General features: G+C 48.1%; 1 protein-coding gene across 1 annotated transcript in view; it reads left to right on the forward strand.

Moving 5' to 3' along the window:
• The first annotated feature begins 603 nt into the window (after window positions 1-603).
• Window positions 604-20,860, forward strand: part of CACNG2 (calcium voltage-gated channel auxiliary subunit gamma 2) — a 101,764-nt gene continuing 81,507 nt past the window's right edge. Inside the window, exon 1 of the mRNA XM_039877776.1 lies at window positions 604-1,115. Coding sequence (XP_039733710.1) covers window positions 905-1,115 — 211 coding nt within the window. The 5' untranslated portion in view covers window positions 604-904. The remainder of the gene's footprint in view (window positions 1,116-20,860) is intronic.

Raw genomic sequence — 20,860 nt, forward strand, 5'->3', positions numbered from 1 at the left:
GCAGGCGGGCGGCCCATCCTGCAGCAAGACGCCGGCTCCCTTGTTTCCAGGAGCTTTGCAGATAGGGGGAGGGAAACCCGCCTCGATTCTCCCGGAGAAACCCCTTCCCTCCCCCACTTCGCCAACACTACCCCCGCCACCAACAACAATAACCGCCGCCGCTGCTCGTCCTGCCGCCGCCGCTGCGCCTGCCCGCCCTGCTGCTGCCGCCGCTGCCGCTGCTGGGGCAAAACCATGGAAGGCGAGACCCCCGCACCTGTTCAGCTGAGAGCAAGGGCTTACAGAATACTGGGAAGTCTGGTCTGAAACGAAAGCGCTCGAGACCCCCCAAGGAAGAGAACTGGCGAAGCAAAGGATTTTCATGGCGCAGGCCGCAGAGCCGAGAACGAAGACGGAAGGTTGCATCTCGGCTTTTACAATCTCTAACTGTCTAGGTCCCGACCATGAGAGACTGTGTTGAGAATGCGGCTGTTCCCTGGTTCACTGTGGAAGCCATCTCCAAATTAGCTATCACATATGGAAACTGGAGACCAGAATTTTAGGAAAAGAGATTAAGGCATCTCACTTGGGGGGAGGGTGGGGGGTGCTTTTATTTATTTTTTCTTTCTTTTTTCTTTTTTCTTTTCTTTACAAAAAAACCACTGCAACTGGAACAGTTTCTGATCTCAAAAGGCAAGCCTCTCTTCCCGTGTGGTCTTTATAATTTACACTTTTTTCGTGAGCTTCCTTACCTCCCTTTTTTTATACCTCTCCACACTCTCTATTCACACATATATTCATTATATTAGTAGTGGAATTATTTTTATTATTATTTTTTATTTTTATTTTTGCTTTAGTACTTGCACCCTCACACACACTCTCCCGAGAACCAGAAGTCGGTTGGGTGTTTATATAATGAAGAATTATGGGGCTGTTTGATCGAGGTGTTCAAATGCTTTTAACCACCGTTGGTGCTTTCGCTGCCTTCAGTCTGATGACCATAGCTGTGGGAACCGACTATTGGCTCTACTCCAGAGGGGTTTGCAAGACCAAAAGTGTCAGTGAGAATGAAACCAGCAAAAAGAACGAGGAAGTTATGACCCATTCTGGATTATGGAGAACCTGCTGCCTAGAAGGTATTTGATTTCCCATCTCCTCCTTCTCTTCACCCCACCCCTCCCCTTCTCACTCCCCCTCCCCACCCTCCTCCAGATAAGTCCCCTTTACATTCCACCATTTTCTTACTTCACTCTTCCACCACAGATCAAGGGTGCTTGGGTTAGTTTCGGAGGAAAAGAAATCAATAAGCAAAAACCATACTCAACTCTCAAACCTCCATCACCCCCCTTCCCCTAAACCTCTTCCCTGGAATAATCTGTGATGTGATGAAAACAACCAGAGACTGTCTTTAAAAGTCAAGTGTGCTCGGCCGGCTTCGGAATCATTGGGATTTGCCGTTGATGTAGACTGCCATCTATGGGGTGGTGGGGGGGACTGTCTCTCTCAACACTGTTCCTCTTTTCATAGTGAAGAATTCAAAAATGCTCTTCCTTTCCCCCTTCCTCTCCTTACTCTCCAAAAGTCCCAGACACATCATCATCTGCAAATCTCATTTAAAAAAAAAAAAAAATTCTGTTGTTTCTAAGAATCCTTATTTGGTAAATCCTAATTATTCCAGGATTTCGAGCTGAGTTCAAGAGCATTTCGTAATGTCTATGAGCCTCACGTATCGTTGGAGGCAACTGACTGTGTGTGTTTGTGTGTGTGTTAACGTTTACAAAGTCTAAAAATACATACGTCTCTCACAGGAAACAAGCCCAAGTTCTAATAAACAGCAATTCACTTGCGGGTTAGGCTGAGAACCAGTTCGCTTCCACGCAGAGTGACATGTCTGTTATCCAGAAGCGAGTAGAGTCAGCATTGCAGCCAGCTCGAGAGTCAGACATTGTGCTGGGAGGCCGGGAGGGAGGTGAGGGCATGGGGAGGTTGGGGAGGGACAGGGCGCAGTGGGGTGGGGGTGTCAGCTGTTTGCCTGGATCTTGCAGGGTCATTGGGACATGCGTGCCGGTGCATGTGCTGTGGGCAGAGGGTAAAGGCTGGGAGATCAGGGTTCGGATGAAGGCATGTGCTTCTGAGACACACTAATAAACACTGGAAAAAAAAAAACTCCTGCAGGTCATACAACCTGCATTTAGCAACAGACTTTAATAGGTGGGACTGTATTTGAATGGCTACATATGTCTGTGTGTATAAGCTACAGCCAACCATAGAAAGATGTGCACAGAGAGATACATGTTTCCATGTGGAGAGAAGGCTTATGTGCTTTGCTTCTGATATGAACTAATACCGGAGGCCGTTGGAGGCAGCATCAGGAAGCAGGGACTGCAGGATTGTTTGTTAAGCTCAACATGGGATGGTGATGCAGGGAGTTGAAGCCAGGAGATGTGAGAGAGAAGAGAGAAACAGACAGGAGAGGGAGAAACTGATGTGGCCCCAGGGTCTAACCCAAACTGAGCAAAAGCCACTCTTTGAGAAGTGTTTGTGTCTGGGAAAGGACACCAATTCCATGCCCACCTCCCAACATTCTTGGTGCAAACGGTTGAGTGATGGCTGAACATGTTTTGAATAGCTAAGTGACTTCATTGAGCAATGGTCTATTTGACGCATACTGCATTTGGTGCCCTTTCTCAATCCAAACCGCTGCCTTGAACATAGTCTGCAGAGCAGCTCTATGCTGAATACTATATGCTCTTCTCCAGCCAGAGAATCAATATCCTGAAATTAATAGGGACTGTTTTAAACACACCCCTCCTTTAAAAAAAAAAAAATGAAGAGCCTTTCATGCAGCTAGTCATTAACAACGAAAAGACTTCCATTTAATTAAACATTTATGGCAGACTTTTATTCCAAAAGAGAAAAAAAGCAAAGTGAATGAGGGCTGCTTTAGGAAAATGATTACAGTAGCAATTTGCTTTCTTTAGATCTTAGTTAGATGGATGGAGATATGTGGCCAAGAGAGCAGAGAAAAGACAGGACATTCTTTTAGGAGAAATATACCCCAAAACTGGTGACGTGGTATACATATACTTTTTTATGAGGGTTATATTAGCAAATTCTTAATAGTATGATCTTTTAAACATTTAATAATTCCCAGAAGGCAAGAGGACTAGAGGGAGCTTTGGACCACTTGTGCATTAAAAGTCTTCAGTATTTTCACTGAAAGTCCGTCTGATTGGGGTCCACATCTCCAAACATGCTGCTTGTCCCCTCTAACTTCCTCTCCAAGCCACACGCCCTCTCTCTCCCTGAATCATCCCTAAAAAGGTTAGAGTTGCAACACTTCCTTAGGGTTGTGTGATACACACGGGAGCTGTGGGGTTGGGCCCCTCTCCCCAGGCCTGGGGCCTCCATGCAGTGAGGGGAGAGCTGGGCCAGGCCCCTTCCAGAACTGGTATTCTGCATTCACTTGTAGCCAAGGCCCAGGCAGGAAGGGTGGGTATTCACGGCCCCCGGTCAACCTGGCCTTTAATTTCCAAAGCCTCGGTCCACGTGGGGCTTCGCAGGCCCAGGACCCCCTTAGGAAGTTGGCCCTTGGCCACTTGAGAAACAGTTGGAAGATTTTAAGCTACTTATTTTCAAAGACTGCGCTGATTTCCCAGGATTATCAGTCCACTTGTTTCTGAAGGTGGGCACAGACGGGTGTCGTGAGGCGTTCGTGTGCTTGCTTTTCTGAGCATTTAAAACAGGCGTTGTTCTTCATGGAAATAAAGTTCTCCGTGTGTCCGTTCCCCCAACCTATGTTTTTTTTCTGTGAGAAATTGGACTTTCAAAAAAGATCCCCATCACCTCTTTATTGTGCCCGTACCTGAGAAGTTGCAAACGAGTCTTCTCCCTAAGAGGCTGCTAATGGCTTCAGAGGGAACACAACCCTGTCTCTTGATCTCTTCTGCTCTCTGGCTTTCGCTGGGGCTTTTTGTCTCCCGAGATGGTTTTTGTCGTCGTCGTTCACTTCTTGATGAAAATAAGAACCGCGAAATATTTTCTTGCGTCTCTCGCTGTTTTTGAAATGAATTAGTCTGCTGAGGGACGAGAAGGGACGGGCCCACCTGTTAGGAGTGGACACAGCGGGAGGGGAAGGGAATCCAGGGAAAACTACCACCTTTATTCTTTTGTGCCTTCCGCGGAGTTGATAACAGCGGTGTCTCTGTGCGTGAACTTGAAACCCCTAGCAGGCTGGTGTCCTTAGTGGGATTGAGCGGGTGGGCGACAGTGTGCACACGGATACAGGTAGGTGAAGAGTGACAGAAGTTTGTAAACTTTTCACGAAGCCTGCATTAAGAGCATCTGAATGGAGAGGGGAATTGGCCCATTCAGGATAGAGTTCAATAAAACCTATCACAGGACAATAAAACAGCTTGTTCCAAGCCAGGCGTCTGCGGGCCGCGCAGGAGCTCGCTGCTCAGGATATTAACCTCTGTTGTCGCAGAAGATATCACTGTCTCCAGGGGCAGCAAGAAATTCGCTCTTTGTGTTTATTCTCTCCTGAGCCTTCCTGCCCTCCATCCGGCTCCACGTCTCTCCCCCAGGGGGTTTCCAGCCCTGCTGAGGCTGAGCAGAAAGCAGGTGGTACTGCGTGGTCTGGGGCAGAAACGCGCCCTCCTTTCTCTCTCTCTCTCGCCCCTCTCTTCGCTGCGAGGCAGAGCAGAAATCTCTCTCTCTGTTCAGACTGCCGAATCTCCTCTGCGGAATTTCTGAACTCCTCTTCCATCCACGGCTGCTCCTGTCACCCCCTCCGCGTGCTGCTTGCTCGCGGCAGCTCTGCCGTCCATTCTACATCCCTGATCTCTTTGAACAAGCAGTGTCTCGATTTTCCTGAACTGTCTTTTCCAAGTTCATAATTGCGTAGCCTTTGCTAGGCCTGCAAGGTGGTGAGTGCTCCATGCTCGATTCAGCCATGGCTGTCTTGTTCTGCAGAAGGAAGGTATATGTCTCGTGTTTTAGGAAAGCCAACCGCGTTTGCCGGACACTCTTGCCTTTCAGGGTGGGTAAGCTGAGTATGGAAGTTACAAATGGGCCTTCGCGCTGTGTATGTATCACACTGCATAATTCCCAAGATAATCTGACTCTCTTTAGGTACTTTGCACACAGGAGGTACATAAAAATATTCATCAATGGATTGACTCAGAAGTTCTTAAAATTATTGATATTAATTCAAACATAAGGACATGTGACTGTGACAATCAAGTGACAGAGAAAGGGATGAGGAAATCAGGCTGATTTGTTTGTTCTTCTTGGAACTTCTTTTTTTTTTTTTTAAGAATAATAATGAGTCATGAATTCATTATTACAAAATAAGAGAATTCAAAAAGAGTCAGTCATTTGGGTTGCACAGCTCCTAATTGGCTAAAGAAAAATTATCAATACACTCAGCCTCTGCAGGGAAGGAAAAAAGGAACCGATTGATTTTCTTCCCTTTTCTGCTTTTAAAGTATATTAAAAGCCAGTTTGATCTTAATACTCACCAGAATAGACACTTTGGGCAGAAAGCAGGCATTCTGGACCATCCCTAGCTAGCCTCCCCAGAATCTTCCATGCTTTACCAAACTTCCCCACCAATTTCTAGGACCCCGGAAACACACCCCAAGGTCTTGCGTTCTGCTCAGCCGTTTTTTCATAGCACGAAGTCCAGCATCCCCAGCCATTCTTACCCTGGAACGGGAGCAAGCTCTACGAAGTCCCAGCCTGCCTCCCTTTCCAGGTGATCAGAATGAGTCACACTGTGTGACAGCACACACGATGGCCCATGGGCAGAGAGTGGCAGAACCAGAACTTGAATCCAGGCCTCTTGTTTCTACCCTGTAAGCCTCTAGCAAACTCCGTGCACAGCCCCTGGCCTACTGTGTTTTTGAACTTATGTCCACAGCTAGCATTGGGCTCTATCCTGTCTGCTTCCCACTGAGCATCCCCCACTGGGTGCCAGCCTGAGCATGTCAAGAAACCTGAGTTCTAACCAATCTGACTCCCAGACGTCCAGCTGCCCTGCACCTTGCAGGGTGACAGCTCTGTCCCCAGTCCCCTCACTCCCATGAGGCTGAGGAAATGCAGCACTCAACTCCAGGCCAGACCACAATGTGCCTCTTTGGTTTTGCCCTTTCATCTCGGAAGTGTCCTCAATGTAAACTATCCACGGTTCTACGTTCGCGAGCATTTTTCAGAAATGGCAAATTCGTGTTCCCTAGAACTCATGAAGTTTTCAGACGAAGCTTTGTGATATGTGGTGCAGTTGAAAGGATTCTGCAGCCACGCAGGCCTGTGTTTAATTCAAACCCTGCAGTCTTAGGAGCTGTGATTTGGGGCAAATCATTTAAGCTCCCCAAGTCTCGGTTTCCCTTTCTGTAAACATGGGGTGTAACAGCCTTCTCACAGGGTGGCTGGTGGTTTAGGAACCCAAGGAATGGATGTCTGTCACCCCCTCTCCCCTGAGCCCCTTGTTGGAAATTGCAGTCAACAACCCCCACCCGCTTCCCCTCATACATCCTCCTCCTCTGTTTTGTTTTTTTACAGAGTACTTATCACCTTCTGGCACACTACGTAATTTACTCATGATATTTGTTGTCTGTCTCCACCACTAGACTGTCAGCTCCACAAAGGCAGGGATTTTTGTCTGTTTTGTTCATTGCTGTAGCCACAGCAACTATGACAGTGCAAGACATCAACCCACCTTCGCTAGTGAATGAACAAACAACCACTGCCTGCTACGGGATGGGCATTCAGAAATGGTGGTCCCTTCCTATTGTCAAAGGATCGCTCTTTAAATGACATACAGTCAGCAGTGGTGGCGAAGGCATCATTCTTTTGACATTCTGAAAAATAATGAACTCGACACGGAGGAAGGAGAGAGAGAAAGACGAGGAGGAGGGGAGGGGGGCTCAACACACAAGGGACAATAATAAAGATAATAAAAAAAAGTGTTCGGAGAGAAAATAAATGCCTGAGAAGGAAGTGCTGGGGGGCTGAACATCCTCTAAATAGATTCTGGCCATGTTTTTCTGCCTCCACATCATCCAGAGCGTCTGTCACAGAACTCCTCGGGGAGAGATTCCCATGAGTGTTCGCTTTCAGGTCAGTGGGGGAGGAGGAGATATACATCCAGACTGATCATGCAAGAGGTTTTCTTAATTTTTTCAAAATTCAATAGCTCCTTTCAGCCTTGACTAAGTATTTGGGCCCAAAACCCATAATGTTCAAATGAAATCGGCACTTTAAGTTTCCAGGTTAGTTCACAGCCACAGATCAAACTATTTCTTCACTCACTTATTTCGGCTGCTGAATCTTTGATGAGCCCCTTGCCAAGTGCCAGGCTCTGGGTCAGAGCTTGGGGTCATAATGGGCAGTAGCGCCCTTCAGGGTCACCGCCCGCAGAGACCGTACTTCAAGAAAATTCCCCTATGTATACATAAATTGCTACTCTGATAAGTGCTCTCAAGGGGAGCCACATGGGACTGTGAGTTTATAATATTAAAATCGCACCTATTCAAAGAAGCCGTCCTCGGATATCTGAATGTGAATGGATATCTGAAGGATAAGGAGGAGTTAACTAGGTGAAGAAGAGTACGAAAGAACATTCCAGGTTGAAGGGCGGCCAGAGCAGAGATCAGTGAGGAAGAGAAGAGACAAGTGTTGGGAGGCCAGGGGTGGAGAACAGAGCTGGAGGCGGGATGCAGTGGGGGCATGATGTGGGGTGGTGTGAGGAGGGGGATGCAGAAGCAGTTAGGACCCAAAGGTAGAACCTTGTTAGTCCAGTTAAAAAAATTTGACCTTTGACTTCTGGCTTCTTGCTTATAAGCTGTGTGACCTTGAGCTAGTTAACTCACCTCATTTGCACCATCTACTTATGGAGATAAGGGTGCCTGCCCCTCGGGTTGTTGTGAGGCTTAGAAAACAGCTACCTTCCCTTCTTCGTCGTGCTCCTCCCATTTCCAGAACGGAACAGAGAAGGGAGGAAATAGATTGACTCGACCCCAATCCACGAAATTCAAAATATACTCAGCGGAGGTGTTGACGGTGGGCGCCAGCCCTGTGCTAAACACGGGGAGGTGGTGGTGAGCAAGGACCCTCCAGGTGAGTCCCAGCAGGGGACCCTAAGGAACACGCATCTCGCAAAACAGCTCCCCTTGGTACTGGGCGTTTGACGCAGCCTGTTGCCACCTCTCCTTCTCGCCCTCCCACAAAGTCGGAGAGATTGGCATCTTTTCCGTTCGGTTAGGATCACTGAGGATTCCAGCTGGAATTTGAAAGGAGGCTCAGTTATATCACCAGGCTTTCTGAAAATAAGAATGAGAGTCAAGAGATTTTCAGTGTGTTCCCCAATGCCCAGAAATGCCTATCAACCATTGTAGGATTGTGGGCGAGCTACTATGGCCTAGCCAGCATTCCGATCCTTTCTCCTAGCTATATAAAGGACTTGATTCTTCCAGTTTCATCTTCCCTCAGTTCTAAGACACCATCAGTTATAAAATGAACTATCTACTGAAACAGCTTTCGCGGGAAGGGAAAACAAATTTAATTTACACATCAATTGTAAAACACACTCTAATTTCAGAAACATTGAAACTTAAGATATGTGCCTTAGACGTAAAGGAAGATGGTAAGTTCTCTTGCCGGCAGAGAGAAATGCAGGCAGGGTGCCGAGAGAGCCCAGGGGATTTCTTTAACCAGCAGCTGGTACCTGTCCTGTGACTCAGGAAGCAGCAGAAGACAGACGAATGTGGTCTTACCAGCACCTTTCTTGACAAGAAAAAGGGCAATAGTTGATTTTTGTTCAATGGCTGTCCTCTGAGGACTTGCCAGGTACTATGTGAGAGTCTGGGACAGTGTCAAAGGCTCGATCCCTGTCCTCGAGGAACCCTTAGTCTAGTAGAGAAGACACAGCAGTGAGCAGACGATGATGACAGCACAGAGACTGGGTGGGGAGGGATGTCGGGGGAGACTGGGTGCTGCAGGGTGCACAGGGCTGAGCGAGCTAAGGAGAGGAGGGCACGTCAGACCGAAGGGACGGCCTGGGCAGAAAGACAGATGCTCACGCCGTCCGGTGTAAAAGGTAGAAGAAGCAGGGAGAGGTGAGGCTGGGAGTGGCGGAGACAGGACCGCACAGGGACAGAAACGGCCCACTGAGCAGTATGTTTCAGCATGAAAGAAAAGGGAGGCCCAAAAAGGTGGTAAGCAAGAGAGGGTAGCGACTGGCTTTGCCCGTCAGCGAGATCACTGATTTGAGGCCCTAATGGAGGGGATCAGGGGTCTGGCGGAGCTGGTGAGATTTACCAGGAAGGGGCAAAGGACGGTGAGGGGGTTGCTGCAATAACCAGGTGACCTGCCCTAAATTAGCTGTGGAAAATGGAGAGTAAAGGGGAGAAGGGAGGAGCTTATGAGCCACGTACAAGAGATGAGTCAAGCTGCTCCCTTCTCTCCTCGCCTCCCAGCATAACGAGCCTTATTGAACAGGTACCGCGCGCTAGGCCCTGGGGTTACAAAGGTGCAGAGTCTCTGTTCAAGCGTCACCTTCTCGAAGAGCCCTCCTGACCACTCTATCTGAAGTCACCCAGTCCTGTTACCCTGTTTCATTTCCTTCTGTAACATTTTAACATTGACTAACATTAACGTTTTAACATTTTCTCTTTTCAGCATTTACTTAGGATCTGTGTCCACCCCGCCCCCCCCCATCAGACTGTTAGCTCCCTGAGGGTTGGGGCCATGTCTGCCTTGGCACAGAGGGCGAGCCTAGGAGCTATGTGTTGAATGAATAACTCAAAAAAAAAAAAGAAAAACCAATACCTGCCCTCAAGGAGCTCCCACCTAGGGAGGAAGATGGGCTTTTAAACGAAAACTCTAAGCATCCTCTTGCCCAGTCTTTTTCCCAGGCTTGGCTGGGGCCACATTCTGAAAGACGCTTGAGAGCAGACAGGGGTTTCCCTTGCACCACAACCTGGGAGGCTCTCTGGGGCGTCTCCTGGCCCACGGCCTTGCCGGAAAGCTTCAGGAGGCTGATACGCAGCTGCAAGCCTGCTCCCCCTTGGGCAGCAGTCACCTTTCCTTTCAATCTAAATCCTTCTGAGTTATCACCTGGGCCAGAGGTACTGACTTAGCAGCCCTGGGTCTGCCTCTGAGGAGACGCCACACCTCTTCCTATTGACATTATATTTATTCACTCTTCCCTGAACTTCCCTGACCTTGGGTAGTCTTCCAGCTGCTAAAGAGAATGTCAAGGATTAGGTACAGCAGGATCCCAGGAGCACTGTTGCTGTGGCCTCATGGTACAGGAAATCAGCACCATGCAATTTAAACCTCTCTCTCTATCGCTCGCGCGCGCGCACATATCTCTCTGGTGAAAGGCTGTTGCTGACCCCAAGACCTTTATACCAATTTAACCCCATCGTGCTCTTCTCCCGCATTCTCTGCATAAATGGTCACTGTTTTCTGTCACATTCTCCCCCACCTAGATCTCTGTCTGCGCGTAGCTTTCATCCTTCTTGAATTTTCCCTAAGGTCGAGAACTCTCCTCCCCAATTTTCCTCCAACATATTTTGCAAAGAAGGCAACCCTGAAAAAGGACTATTCTTGTATCACCTCAATACTAATAATAACTATAGTGATAGTAGTGATGATAATAATAAATAATAATAACAATAACTAACCATTCGTTGAGTGCTTCCTCTGTGCTAAGCACTTTTTAGATGCTTTCCAGAAGTTAGCTCTTATTCGATGTTCACGATTCTGGAGGTATGTGCCACGATACCCGTTACTTCCATCTTAAGAGGCTCAGAGGAGTCACTTGCCCAAGGTCACACAGCAAGTGGCAGAGCTGGGATTCCAATCCAAGTCCGTCCAACCCAAAAACCTGTACACGGCCTTCTATTACACTAATTATATTTACAATTTTCCCCTCTCCCCCAAATTTACCAATAAATTTCTTAGAGAAGTTGAAGGCAAGGCTGAGCAGAAATTGCTGTTGGTACTCCATGCATGATGAAGTCTTCAACAGTATGAAGCTTAAATTAGGATAAGCTCCTTACCCAGGGCAGAGTGAGGGAAAGCAGAGGGGTCGACAGTTTTTCTCATTGCTTTGAAAACAGAAGGATGCCTGCAATTCACGGACATCCCTCTCCTTGCAGTTTGTGGAGAGGGAGGGCTGAGTATCTATTTTCCCTCTCCCCCGCCCTCTGCCTAGACCACATTCTACTTGTCATCAGAACTCAGTTGTCATTTCCCCCTCTGCCACCTCCCACCCTGTCCCCACCTGGGTTGTGTTCCCTCCCTCTTCCCTTCCACAGCATCCACACACGCCTCCAACAGCATCTTCCATTCTTCTCTGTTGCTCGTTTCCATCTCTGTCTCCACCTCTAGACCATGAGTTCCCTTGTCTATTTCTTCAACAACATTGACTCAGCTACTGCTCTGTGCCAGTTTCCATCCTAGGCTCCGGATTTACCAAGGTGACAAGACACGGCCCCTGCCCTCAAGGAGCTTCTGCTCTAGTGGGGGAAATGGGGACAGAGGGTGGAGAGATGGTTCCAGGAAGAGGTGTGAGAGAGCGTGGGGTGGACAGAGGACCACACAAGGCGTCCAGTATTGCTGGAGGAGCAGGTGTGGGAGGGGAGGGAGGACAAGTTACAAGTACTGAAGGATGAAATTGGACAGAGACCACATCATGAAGGGACAGTTATACTGTGTGAACAGGCCAGAGAAAAGAATTTCGAGAAGGAAATGACAGTGAGTGACCTTCACTGAGACAGGGCAAACAGGAGAAATTTGCAGGGAGAAGACGGTACCTTTAATCTTGGATAGAGCAATTCCACACCTGTGTCCCGAGGCCTAGCCCAGTGCTTGGTATGCAGTAGGTGCTCAGTGTTTGTTGAATGAATGAATGAAGGAAAATAGAAAAAAGCTTTGCATGTGAGATTATGATGCACCTTTAATCTCAGATTTTTCCCAGCACCATCGTAATAAAAGTATGCATTGTGCCGGGCCTGGAGTTTGTGTCAGCTTTAGCATCCGACAGCCTAGGGTCCAAACCCGTCCTTGTTATTTACCAGCTATGTGACCTTGGACAAGGAATTTCACCTAAGTCGATTTTCTCATATGAAATTGTATCTCACTCAGGAGTTGGCTATAAAGTTTCAGTAAGATGCTCCATGTACAGTGCTTAGCAAGGTGCCGGTACAGAGTAAGGACTTGATAAATGCTAGGTGCCGTTATGACCAGTAGTGTGTTTGTTATTGATTATACCGCCAGGTGTAAATAGTGACCTGCAAGTTGAGTTGTGTTTGGCCCTCAGATGTTCTAAAAATTGAGACTTTCCCTATAATAATCCCTATTTTGGCCTTTCCTTTAAAAAAAAAAAATCAGATTTTTGTCACCCTGGGCCCCATTCCTGCTTGTGGTGACAATCAGCAAGAGCTGGGCAGCAGATGTCCCTTCAGGTGTGGCAGGTGCTCAGCAGTTCCCCAAAGTCTCTGCCGTCCCGAGTGTGTCATGTGGCTGCTTCACCCCTTGGGCCTTTCTCCGGACTCTGTAGGTGGGCATCCGAGTTTGCAAATGCTCCTCTCTGCCAATGGCAAATTACAGGCGCAGTCTTTGTCTTCCAAAGGCTGAAAACATAAGCAAAATAACACCAGCCCAGGCGGGGTGTAGCGGCTAAGAGTGAATAAAGCCATGCATCGGTAAATAAATGCAGAAATATCCCACATTCGGGAGCAGTGCTTGCTGACAAGATTCGGGTGGAAGGCTGGCTGCATCCGCTCCCTTTTACTGAGCGTCTCTAGGAGAAGTTGTTGCTTTTAAAGAGAGAGCCTCTCTCCCATTCGATGCCACCCTCACAGCTTCACTTTCAGAGATTGACATTTTCTGACCTTGACCCTCGTTCAGAAAGTGCACCCTATCGTGCAGACCACATGGTGTGCTTTATTCAATAACTAAATGGCAGGCGCCAGGGAGGCAGCCCACAGTGTCACTGCTGGCTGGAGAGCGGGTCGGGGGGTATTATGGAAAATGGGGGATTCTCTCCTTTATACTTTCACCTCGGAAGACTTCCTAGAGAAGAAGGAAATTTCCGAAGTTTTCTCGGTGGGAAGAAATTGCCCTGCAATTACTCGGAAAAGATATCAACTGACAGACATGCAGTTTGATCAGGGAGAATGGTTGGCTCTGATCCAATCTGACAGTTTTTGAATGTTTGAGATGTTAGGTTCCGTGCTAATTTGTGGGGCACAGAAACAAGTCAGCTCCTGAGGGCTGGTCTGCCCTGATCCCCCCAGCTGACATCACACGTCCAGTCTCCCTTGCCTAGTTTACCAAACTTCATGCTCTCTGAATTTGTCTACAGTGTATATCTCTTTCAACCAGAATATAAGCACTACGAGACCACAGTCCTCGCCTGTCCAATTTACTACCATAGCTCTAGGACCGAGATCGGCAGTTGGCCCGTGGTAGGTGCTTAGCAAATGTTTGTTGGATGACAGAAGACTTGCTCCTGCTCTGAAGGAGATCAAGGCCTAGACGGAGAGACAGACTGGTGAAAAAAACAACTCTATTTGGGAAGGTCAGGAACGGGGAGGATGAATCAGAGTTTGCCAAGTAAAACAGAGGAGAAAGGCCCAAAGCAGACAAAGGAAACCAAATCACCTGAGGCTGTTCCCAAGCGTGAGGTCGAGGAGAGAACAGAGCACTTGTCAAACTTTAATGTATGCACTAATCACCTGGAGATCTTGTTGAACTGCAGATGCTGATGGTGTGGTCCAGGTAGGGGCTTCGACTGCATTTCTAGCTCCCAGGTGACGCTGATGCCACAGGTCTGTGGGCCACACTGAGAAACGAGGCTCTGGAGCATGGCCAGTGGGCTCTGACAGACGTGCATCTAAATCTTGCCTCTGCCACCGGCCAACTAGGCCTACTTCTTCACCTCTAAGATGAGGATGACGACCTTTCTCCCAGGCAATGAATAACTTCAGAGTGCATGAATTCGGTAAAGCCATTAGTTCAGTCCTGAGCACTTCGTATCAATATATTTCGGCTGATGTTGCTATTTATGGCTAAAGGTAGTGACTAGAGGTATGAGAGGAAGGGATGCTAATGCTGTTTGAGGGTCTTCTGTGTATTGGGCCCTGCCCTGGGGACCACACGTATGTCACTTTCCTTAAGCCTCTATAATGTGGACGTTATCATGTTTCTCATCTTACCAGTAGTAAACAGAAAGAGTGTATTAGTTTCCTATCGCTGCTGTAACAAATCACCATAAATTTAATGGCTGAAAACACAAACTTATTGTCTTACCGTTCTGTAGGTCAGAAGTCTGAAATGGGTCTCACTGGGCTAAAATCAAGGCATTGGCAGGGCTGGGTTCCTTCTAGAGGTCTAGGGGAGAATGTCTCCTCGCTTTTTCCAGCTTCTAGAGACCGCCCGCATTCTTTGGCCAGTGGCCCCTTCCTCCATCCTCCAGCAGCATCAGACAGAGTCCCTCTCAGCCTGCAACCATGTGACGCTGACTCTTCTCTCTCCTCCATGTTTAAGGACCCTTGTGATTACATTGGGCCCACCTGGATAATCCAGGCTAATCTCCCACCTCAAGGTCAGCTGATCAGCAACCTTAATTGTCCTTTGCCACACAATGTAACATATTCACAGGTTACAGGATTGGGATGTGGTCATCTTTGGCAGGCATTACTCCGCCTAGCACAGAAAATCAGTGCTTAAAGAACTTCTCTAAAGTTACAACCACACAGTAGTTCACCTGGAAAGGATTCTAGAGCTTGTATCAGGAAGATCTGACTACAAGAAACAGAAAAAGACTATTTAAAGTGGCTTAAATAAGACAAAAAGTTTATTCTCTTTCAAGTTACCCAATCTGAAGACATGAAGTCCAAGTCTGGTCTGGAGGCTCTACTAACCAGTTAGTTACCAGGATAGGCTCCTATGAGCTCCCTGCTCCACTGTCCCTACAGTGTGGCCCCTGACCTCACAGTCCAGTATGGCTGCCAGAGCTCCAGCCACTGCCTGCACATTCCAGGCATCAAGGTGGGGATGGCACAAAGAGACAAAGGCAAAGGGCAGCTGTCACCTGGCCCTTAAGGACATTTTCTGAAAGATATCACACATTTTCGCTTTGGCCAGAAGTTTGTCACGTGAGCTCGCATTCATTATAAGGAAATCTAAAAAGTATAATCTTTATTCCAGCTGGCTACATGCCCATTGAAAAATTAGGAGCTCTGGTGCTCTAGGAAAAGGAAAGAAGGAAAGCAGCTAGCATGTACAGCAGGGTCCTCAAATGACACTGTTTCACTGTAACATTGATGAGAAAAACAAACTGATTCTCAGCAGGGGCCACTGTGTGTGGGGAGAACTCAGTGAGACCCATGAGTTAGCATGTTCTCCCCTTGTCTGCGTGGGAGGGTTTCCTCCGGGGACTCTGGTTTCCTCCCACACCCCCAAGATGTGCACATGTAGTGATCGGTATGTCCACATTGTCCCAATCGGAGTGAGTGTGGGTGTGAGTGGCCTTGGCGATGGAAGGGTGTCCTGTTCGGGGCGGGTCCCACCTTGCACGATGAGCTACTGGGAGAGGTTCCCGCCACCCATGACCCTGAACTGGGATAAGCAGTTCAGAAAATAATTCTCTTGTTGTTATTAATCTTTCTTAAATGGATGTATAGCTCACATTTATTTCAATGTTTGATATTAGAAGTGTTTTGGGTCTTTATTTAGAAGTTTGGTGATGTTTTTATTCCCGGAAGTACAGCGTAGGAGCATAACTCTTGTTTCTAACAATTAGCCTGTGGTGAAATTGGTGACATTTGAAGTTGTCGTTTCACTTAAAGTTCCAGTTCCCAAGACCCTGTGGACAACGTGAAGTGAGGACTCACTGTATCAGGGGGCCCAGCTACAGACCTCACCTTATGACTGTGGAGCTTGAGGCCCAGAGAGGGGACTCGGCAGGTGCCATGGAGCCCGCTGGCAACAGTACTAGACTAGAAGCCTGTGCCCGTGTCCCAGCCCAGCCCCTAGCACAGTGCCGGGCACACAGCAGGAGCTCAGTAACAGTTGTTGAACTGAGGGGGCTTTGCTGTCCCACCGTACCAAACATCTCCCTCTGGACCACACGCTGTGCCGCTGCCTCTACAGGGCGGATGAAATCCCACCTTTGCGCAGGGCCCACTGTTCTCCTGGGCCTCTCTGTCCTCCTTCCTCCCAGCTCGCTTCTCCGCTGAAGCCCCGGGTGAGCTCCACGCTCCTCCATCTGTCCCACAAAGTCGCAAGAAAGGGCGGTAGGACTTGGCGAAAGGGAGCCCTCAAATAGCACTGAGAAATGGAGGTTTCTTCCCCTCTTCAGATTTGTTCTGTGACATGGGGACATCTGCTTAGAGAGGGGGTTCCATATCTGGGGGTGGTTGTGGCCGGAAATGGCGTCTATTATTTTGGGATTCGCAGTGCACGTTTTGACACAGTGAAGGGAAGGTCGGGGGCTGACCGAAGCCGGAAGCCATGTGGCAACTCTCGCCCTTTGCCCAGGACTGCAAAAGCCAGAGTCCCACCCTCAGCCGCCCCTGCCGGTTCAGACACGCGCCAAGATCTGTGTACTTCCTCGTACTTCTCGGTTTTCAAGCCTTTGTCTCCTCAACCAGACAGCAAGGCCCTTGGGACAGGACAGTGTCAGATTTGCCTCTCTGCCCCGTCACCTGGCACAGTGCCTGGCACACACTGGACACTTGAGAAATAAATAGGGGAGTGGCCAATTCATCAGAACGAGGAGCTAAGGCAGCGCCTCGCACACAGTAGGCTCTCGGCAAAATCTTTTCGTGAAAGAAGGAAGAAAAGGTGGAAGGACAAATGGAGGAAGGAAGGTAGAGTTGATTTGATTGCTGGCTTGGAAGGAGCAGCTCAGGGAACAGGCAGCTCTCCCAGCTTAGGTCCGAGAATAGCAGGATCCCTCCCCCAACGGCCGAGTTCACAGGAGAACACGAGGACCTGGCCCCGCAGGTCCGTTTCAAAGGGCCTCCCCTCCAGCTTGAGAACACTGTGCTTCTCTGGCTCCCCAGTGGGCCTCAACAGCCACGGTACCCAGTCCCCTGGTGCCAGAGTTACAAGGATACGGCCAGAGGCGGAATGGGGTGGGGGCTGCTGGTGTGAGAGAAAGAGCCAGTGGCTTTTCCAGCCCTGGGAAAGCAGGAGACGGGGGTGAGAGAAGCATGACAGGAGGCAGAATCTCAGCATAAGGGGGCTGGGGGCAGAGGGAGGGGCGAGAAGACAGAAAGGATGGGCAGAAGCTGCCAGGAGAGAGAGAAGACGCCTGGGCACAGGGGCCACCCCCTCTCAGAGCAGATGGAACAGTGGAGCCAGAGGGCCCGTGACAGTTGGTCAGAGCAAAGAGAAGCAGCAGCAGAATGTGGAGAGGGGCCTGCCTGCCCCCCAGGCAGGGACAGACACCCCCTTCCGGCCCTGGAAACACTGCTGCCGGAGAAATCGCCGAGACCCAGATCACGCAGAGAACTACCAGGCAGGGGAGTAAACGCTGCGGACTGAGCGGTGAAGCCACAAAGCCTGTGGCCAGGACTCAGGCTAAAATTACAGGCCAAATGATAGGACCACACACCACAGCAGCCCAAGAGCATAGATTTTCTCCGGAACCCAACCACTTCCTGCCCTAGTTTCCTCTCAGGTGGACTGGGCAGCACAACCCAGAAGCAAAAGCCCTGTTTGGGCATCAGACGAGCCTGGGTTCGAACCCCAACTAGCTCTGCAACCTCAAGCAGGTGCTTAATCCCACTGAATTGCCATTTCTTGTCTGCCACAGGACATAGAATAAGGCTTACTGAGCAGTGTGTCATAAAAATTAAAATAATCTGTATAAAGGAATCGCAAACAAAACAGGGGCTCGAACATGACTGATGTTATTTTAAATTGAGACGTCTTACCTTTTAGTCATTTGGGTACCACCTTCGTTCTTTTTGCCATATGCAGGTACTATCTATATTGTTAATAATCCCGCGCGTATCTTTAAATCGATACTATTGTAGCCTCATCTAAGCAATAACATCCAAGGAATCACTGGTGCAACTGCACTAGCTAAATTTTTAACATACATTAAAAATACTCAGCTTAAATCTATTTAAACGGTTGTCACTATACCAACCAGATTCATCTCAGCTACCATAGCGGTCCACCATTCACTTTGCAAAAGCACCATTCTGACTAACAAACCATCCACCAGGTTTGAAAGAGATGGAGAGACTAGTGTCCCTCCATCCCCATTACTCAGCGGCTTTTTTAGGTAGGAGATAAAGGGGCACTGGGATGGCAAGTACAGAGAAGGTCAGGGGCCGACCCAAAGAAATCGCGTGGGCTCCAAGAATCTTTCTGCGGTATCAGGAGCGCTAGGCTCTTAGTTACGATTTGACCCACTCTTCCATCCAGAAAGGAGTGTGGTGTGGATGACAGCTCAAGGAGAGAGTGGTCGTGAGCCTGCCTCCCTTGCTGACATGCTGGCTTGAGCTGGAGTATTTTCCTACAGAGAAATACTTTGTTTTCCTGCAGGGTCTTCAGATGTCCCCTCCCGGGACCACCAAAATGAGAGGAATTAGCTCTTTCCTCTGCATCTACTAAAGGTGAAGGGCCTTCTTTCACCACATAGTCTTTCCAGCATAGAGGGATTCGCCCCCAGGGTGAAGAGGTACCACTTGGAAGAAGCTATGAGATTTCTCAGTAATGAGTCTGCTGGGGGCGGGGGGGAGGCGGATTGTAATAGTAATGACAGTAAAGACAGAAAGACTTTGGGAGAATACAGGAAGGATTTAGAATAATGTGACTCCCAAGCCCAAGAGTCTGAAGGGTTAGGAATTCAGGCATCATGTCAGAGCACAAGATCACAGGTATTTCCTTCCCGACCTCTGGGCCTAATTCAACAACTTCATTTCATGGGCTTCACCCCCTTGTCTATAAAGCACAAACTGAATTTGAAGTGTTGAACTTCACCCCGAGCATGTTTACCCTGAAGATCCAGCACTGTCTCATTAGAGCCTACACCACTGAGAAGAGACAGTTATTTCTTAAACAGTTGAATGAATCAACACATTATTAAAGATATAAACTAATTTCTGGGCATTAATGTGGGAGCCTGGAAATAAATCACAGCTATGAACGGAGAGGCCAGGAAAGAAAAAAACAGGATGCCTAAGGGACGAGTTGAGAGTTGCGAGCTTCCCCTGTGGAGGGGCCTGAGCTGTCATGAACTAGTTGGCTCTAAGAGCCCCTTCTGGGATGGCAGGCGTAGGGGAAGTAAGCGATCTCGCAATGAAGCTGATGGGATTTTAATAGCCAGACAGATGGCCTGAGAAAAAAGGAAGAGTTTTTTTTCAAATGAGGGAAAACACTTCCATAGCTTCCCTTCAATTAAAACAAAGTGAGAACCCTCCGTGTCGAGAAGATTTATCACCATTATTAGTATTGTCAGTTTGGAGGTCTTCTTTTTAATAATTGCATGATTGAGCATCAATAATAAACTAGGGTAGTATTTTCAAACAAATTAGAGGGTGTAGCTGTCCACTGACTTTCAATGCAATTATTATTATTTTGGCTTCATTTGATTCCACAATTTAATAATGATCCCAAATAATTGTGGTGGTGTTCTTATTTATGCAATCAAACATTTATCACTTATTGGATTTTTTCGTAGCCTTCTTCCTAACGAATGCAGGTTCCATACAAGCCAGCCATGAACAGCCAGTATTTCTCAAAATCTGACTCACAAAACCTGAGAAGAGGAAATACAAAGAAAAGCAGATCTTCAAAAATAAGGAGGATAGAGAATAAAAGCAATATCTATTGCACACCCTCCTATGTGCCAATCATTTTCATTATATCCTCAGAACATTATGCAGAATCCGTTTTAGGATCCCCATATTACAGGTAAGGAAACTGAGGAGCTAAGAGATTAAGTAACTTGCCCAAAGTCACACAGCTAACAGGTGAAGAGGTGGGAGTCAGGTTCAGGACTCCCTCTTCACTCCAGCATGGGGCTTCCAGCCCTGTACCCCCTCCTCCAAGTACCACCAAGCTGTGAGAACCATCTCCATCCGTGGAGATGAGCTATCTCAGAGCATTCCTGCTATTAATAAGGAACAGCAAATTCACACGGGAATTCCGCCTCCTGGTCTGCCTATGTCACACTTCCCTAATTCAATTATCAGATTTCCTAATGGCTGAGCACTGTGAATATAAGCTGATGGTAGAAGGAGAGTTGATCCCCAAGAGCATGCAGCCCAGGCATCCTTTAGCTGCACCAGAAATGGATGTGGTAGAGAGAGGAGTAAGTGACACGCAACAGGAAATGTACATGTGCCAGGCCCACGCCTACCATGGCTGGATGCTCTGGAAGCAGCTACTGTGCTGTATCCACTTCATTTTATTCGATTTCTACAGCATTTCCTGTACGGCAGTGATCCCTATCGCATAGCTGAGAGAACTAAGGCCAACAGAATTAAGTGATTTTTACAGGTTAGTCATTAGTGGAGTTGGGATTTAAACCCTAGTCCCCGCAATGGACTCCAAACATTAATGGTCAATTTTACATCAGCATCAGGGTCATAAATGTTGGTAAAAGACAAAAGGAAAGAGTGGGAGAGATTAGGGATGTGACCTGAAAAGAGAGCGAGAATAAATGTAGTTACCCGAGAGGCTATAGATCTAATTCCTTTCCTGCCCCAAAGCTGACACTCAAATTCAATAAGCATTCACTGGATATTGACAACATGCACATCATGGTGCTAAAGTGCCAGGTGCTGACCAAGCGCTCCGATTTACAGCCTTCTTCCATCGAGACCTTTGACTCTGAATAAAG

The sequence above is a fragment of the Pteropus medius genome, unplaced genomic scaffold (genome assembly GCF_902729225.1).
Source record: "Pteropus medius unplaced genomic scaffold, Ma_sr-lr_union100, whole genome shotgun sequence".
Taxonomy (NCBI): domain Eukaryota; kingdom Metazoa; phylum Chordata; class Mammalia; order Chiroptera; family Pteropodidae; genus Pteropus; species Pteropus medius.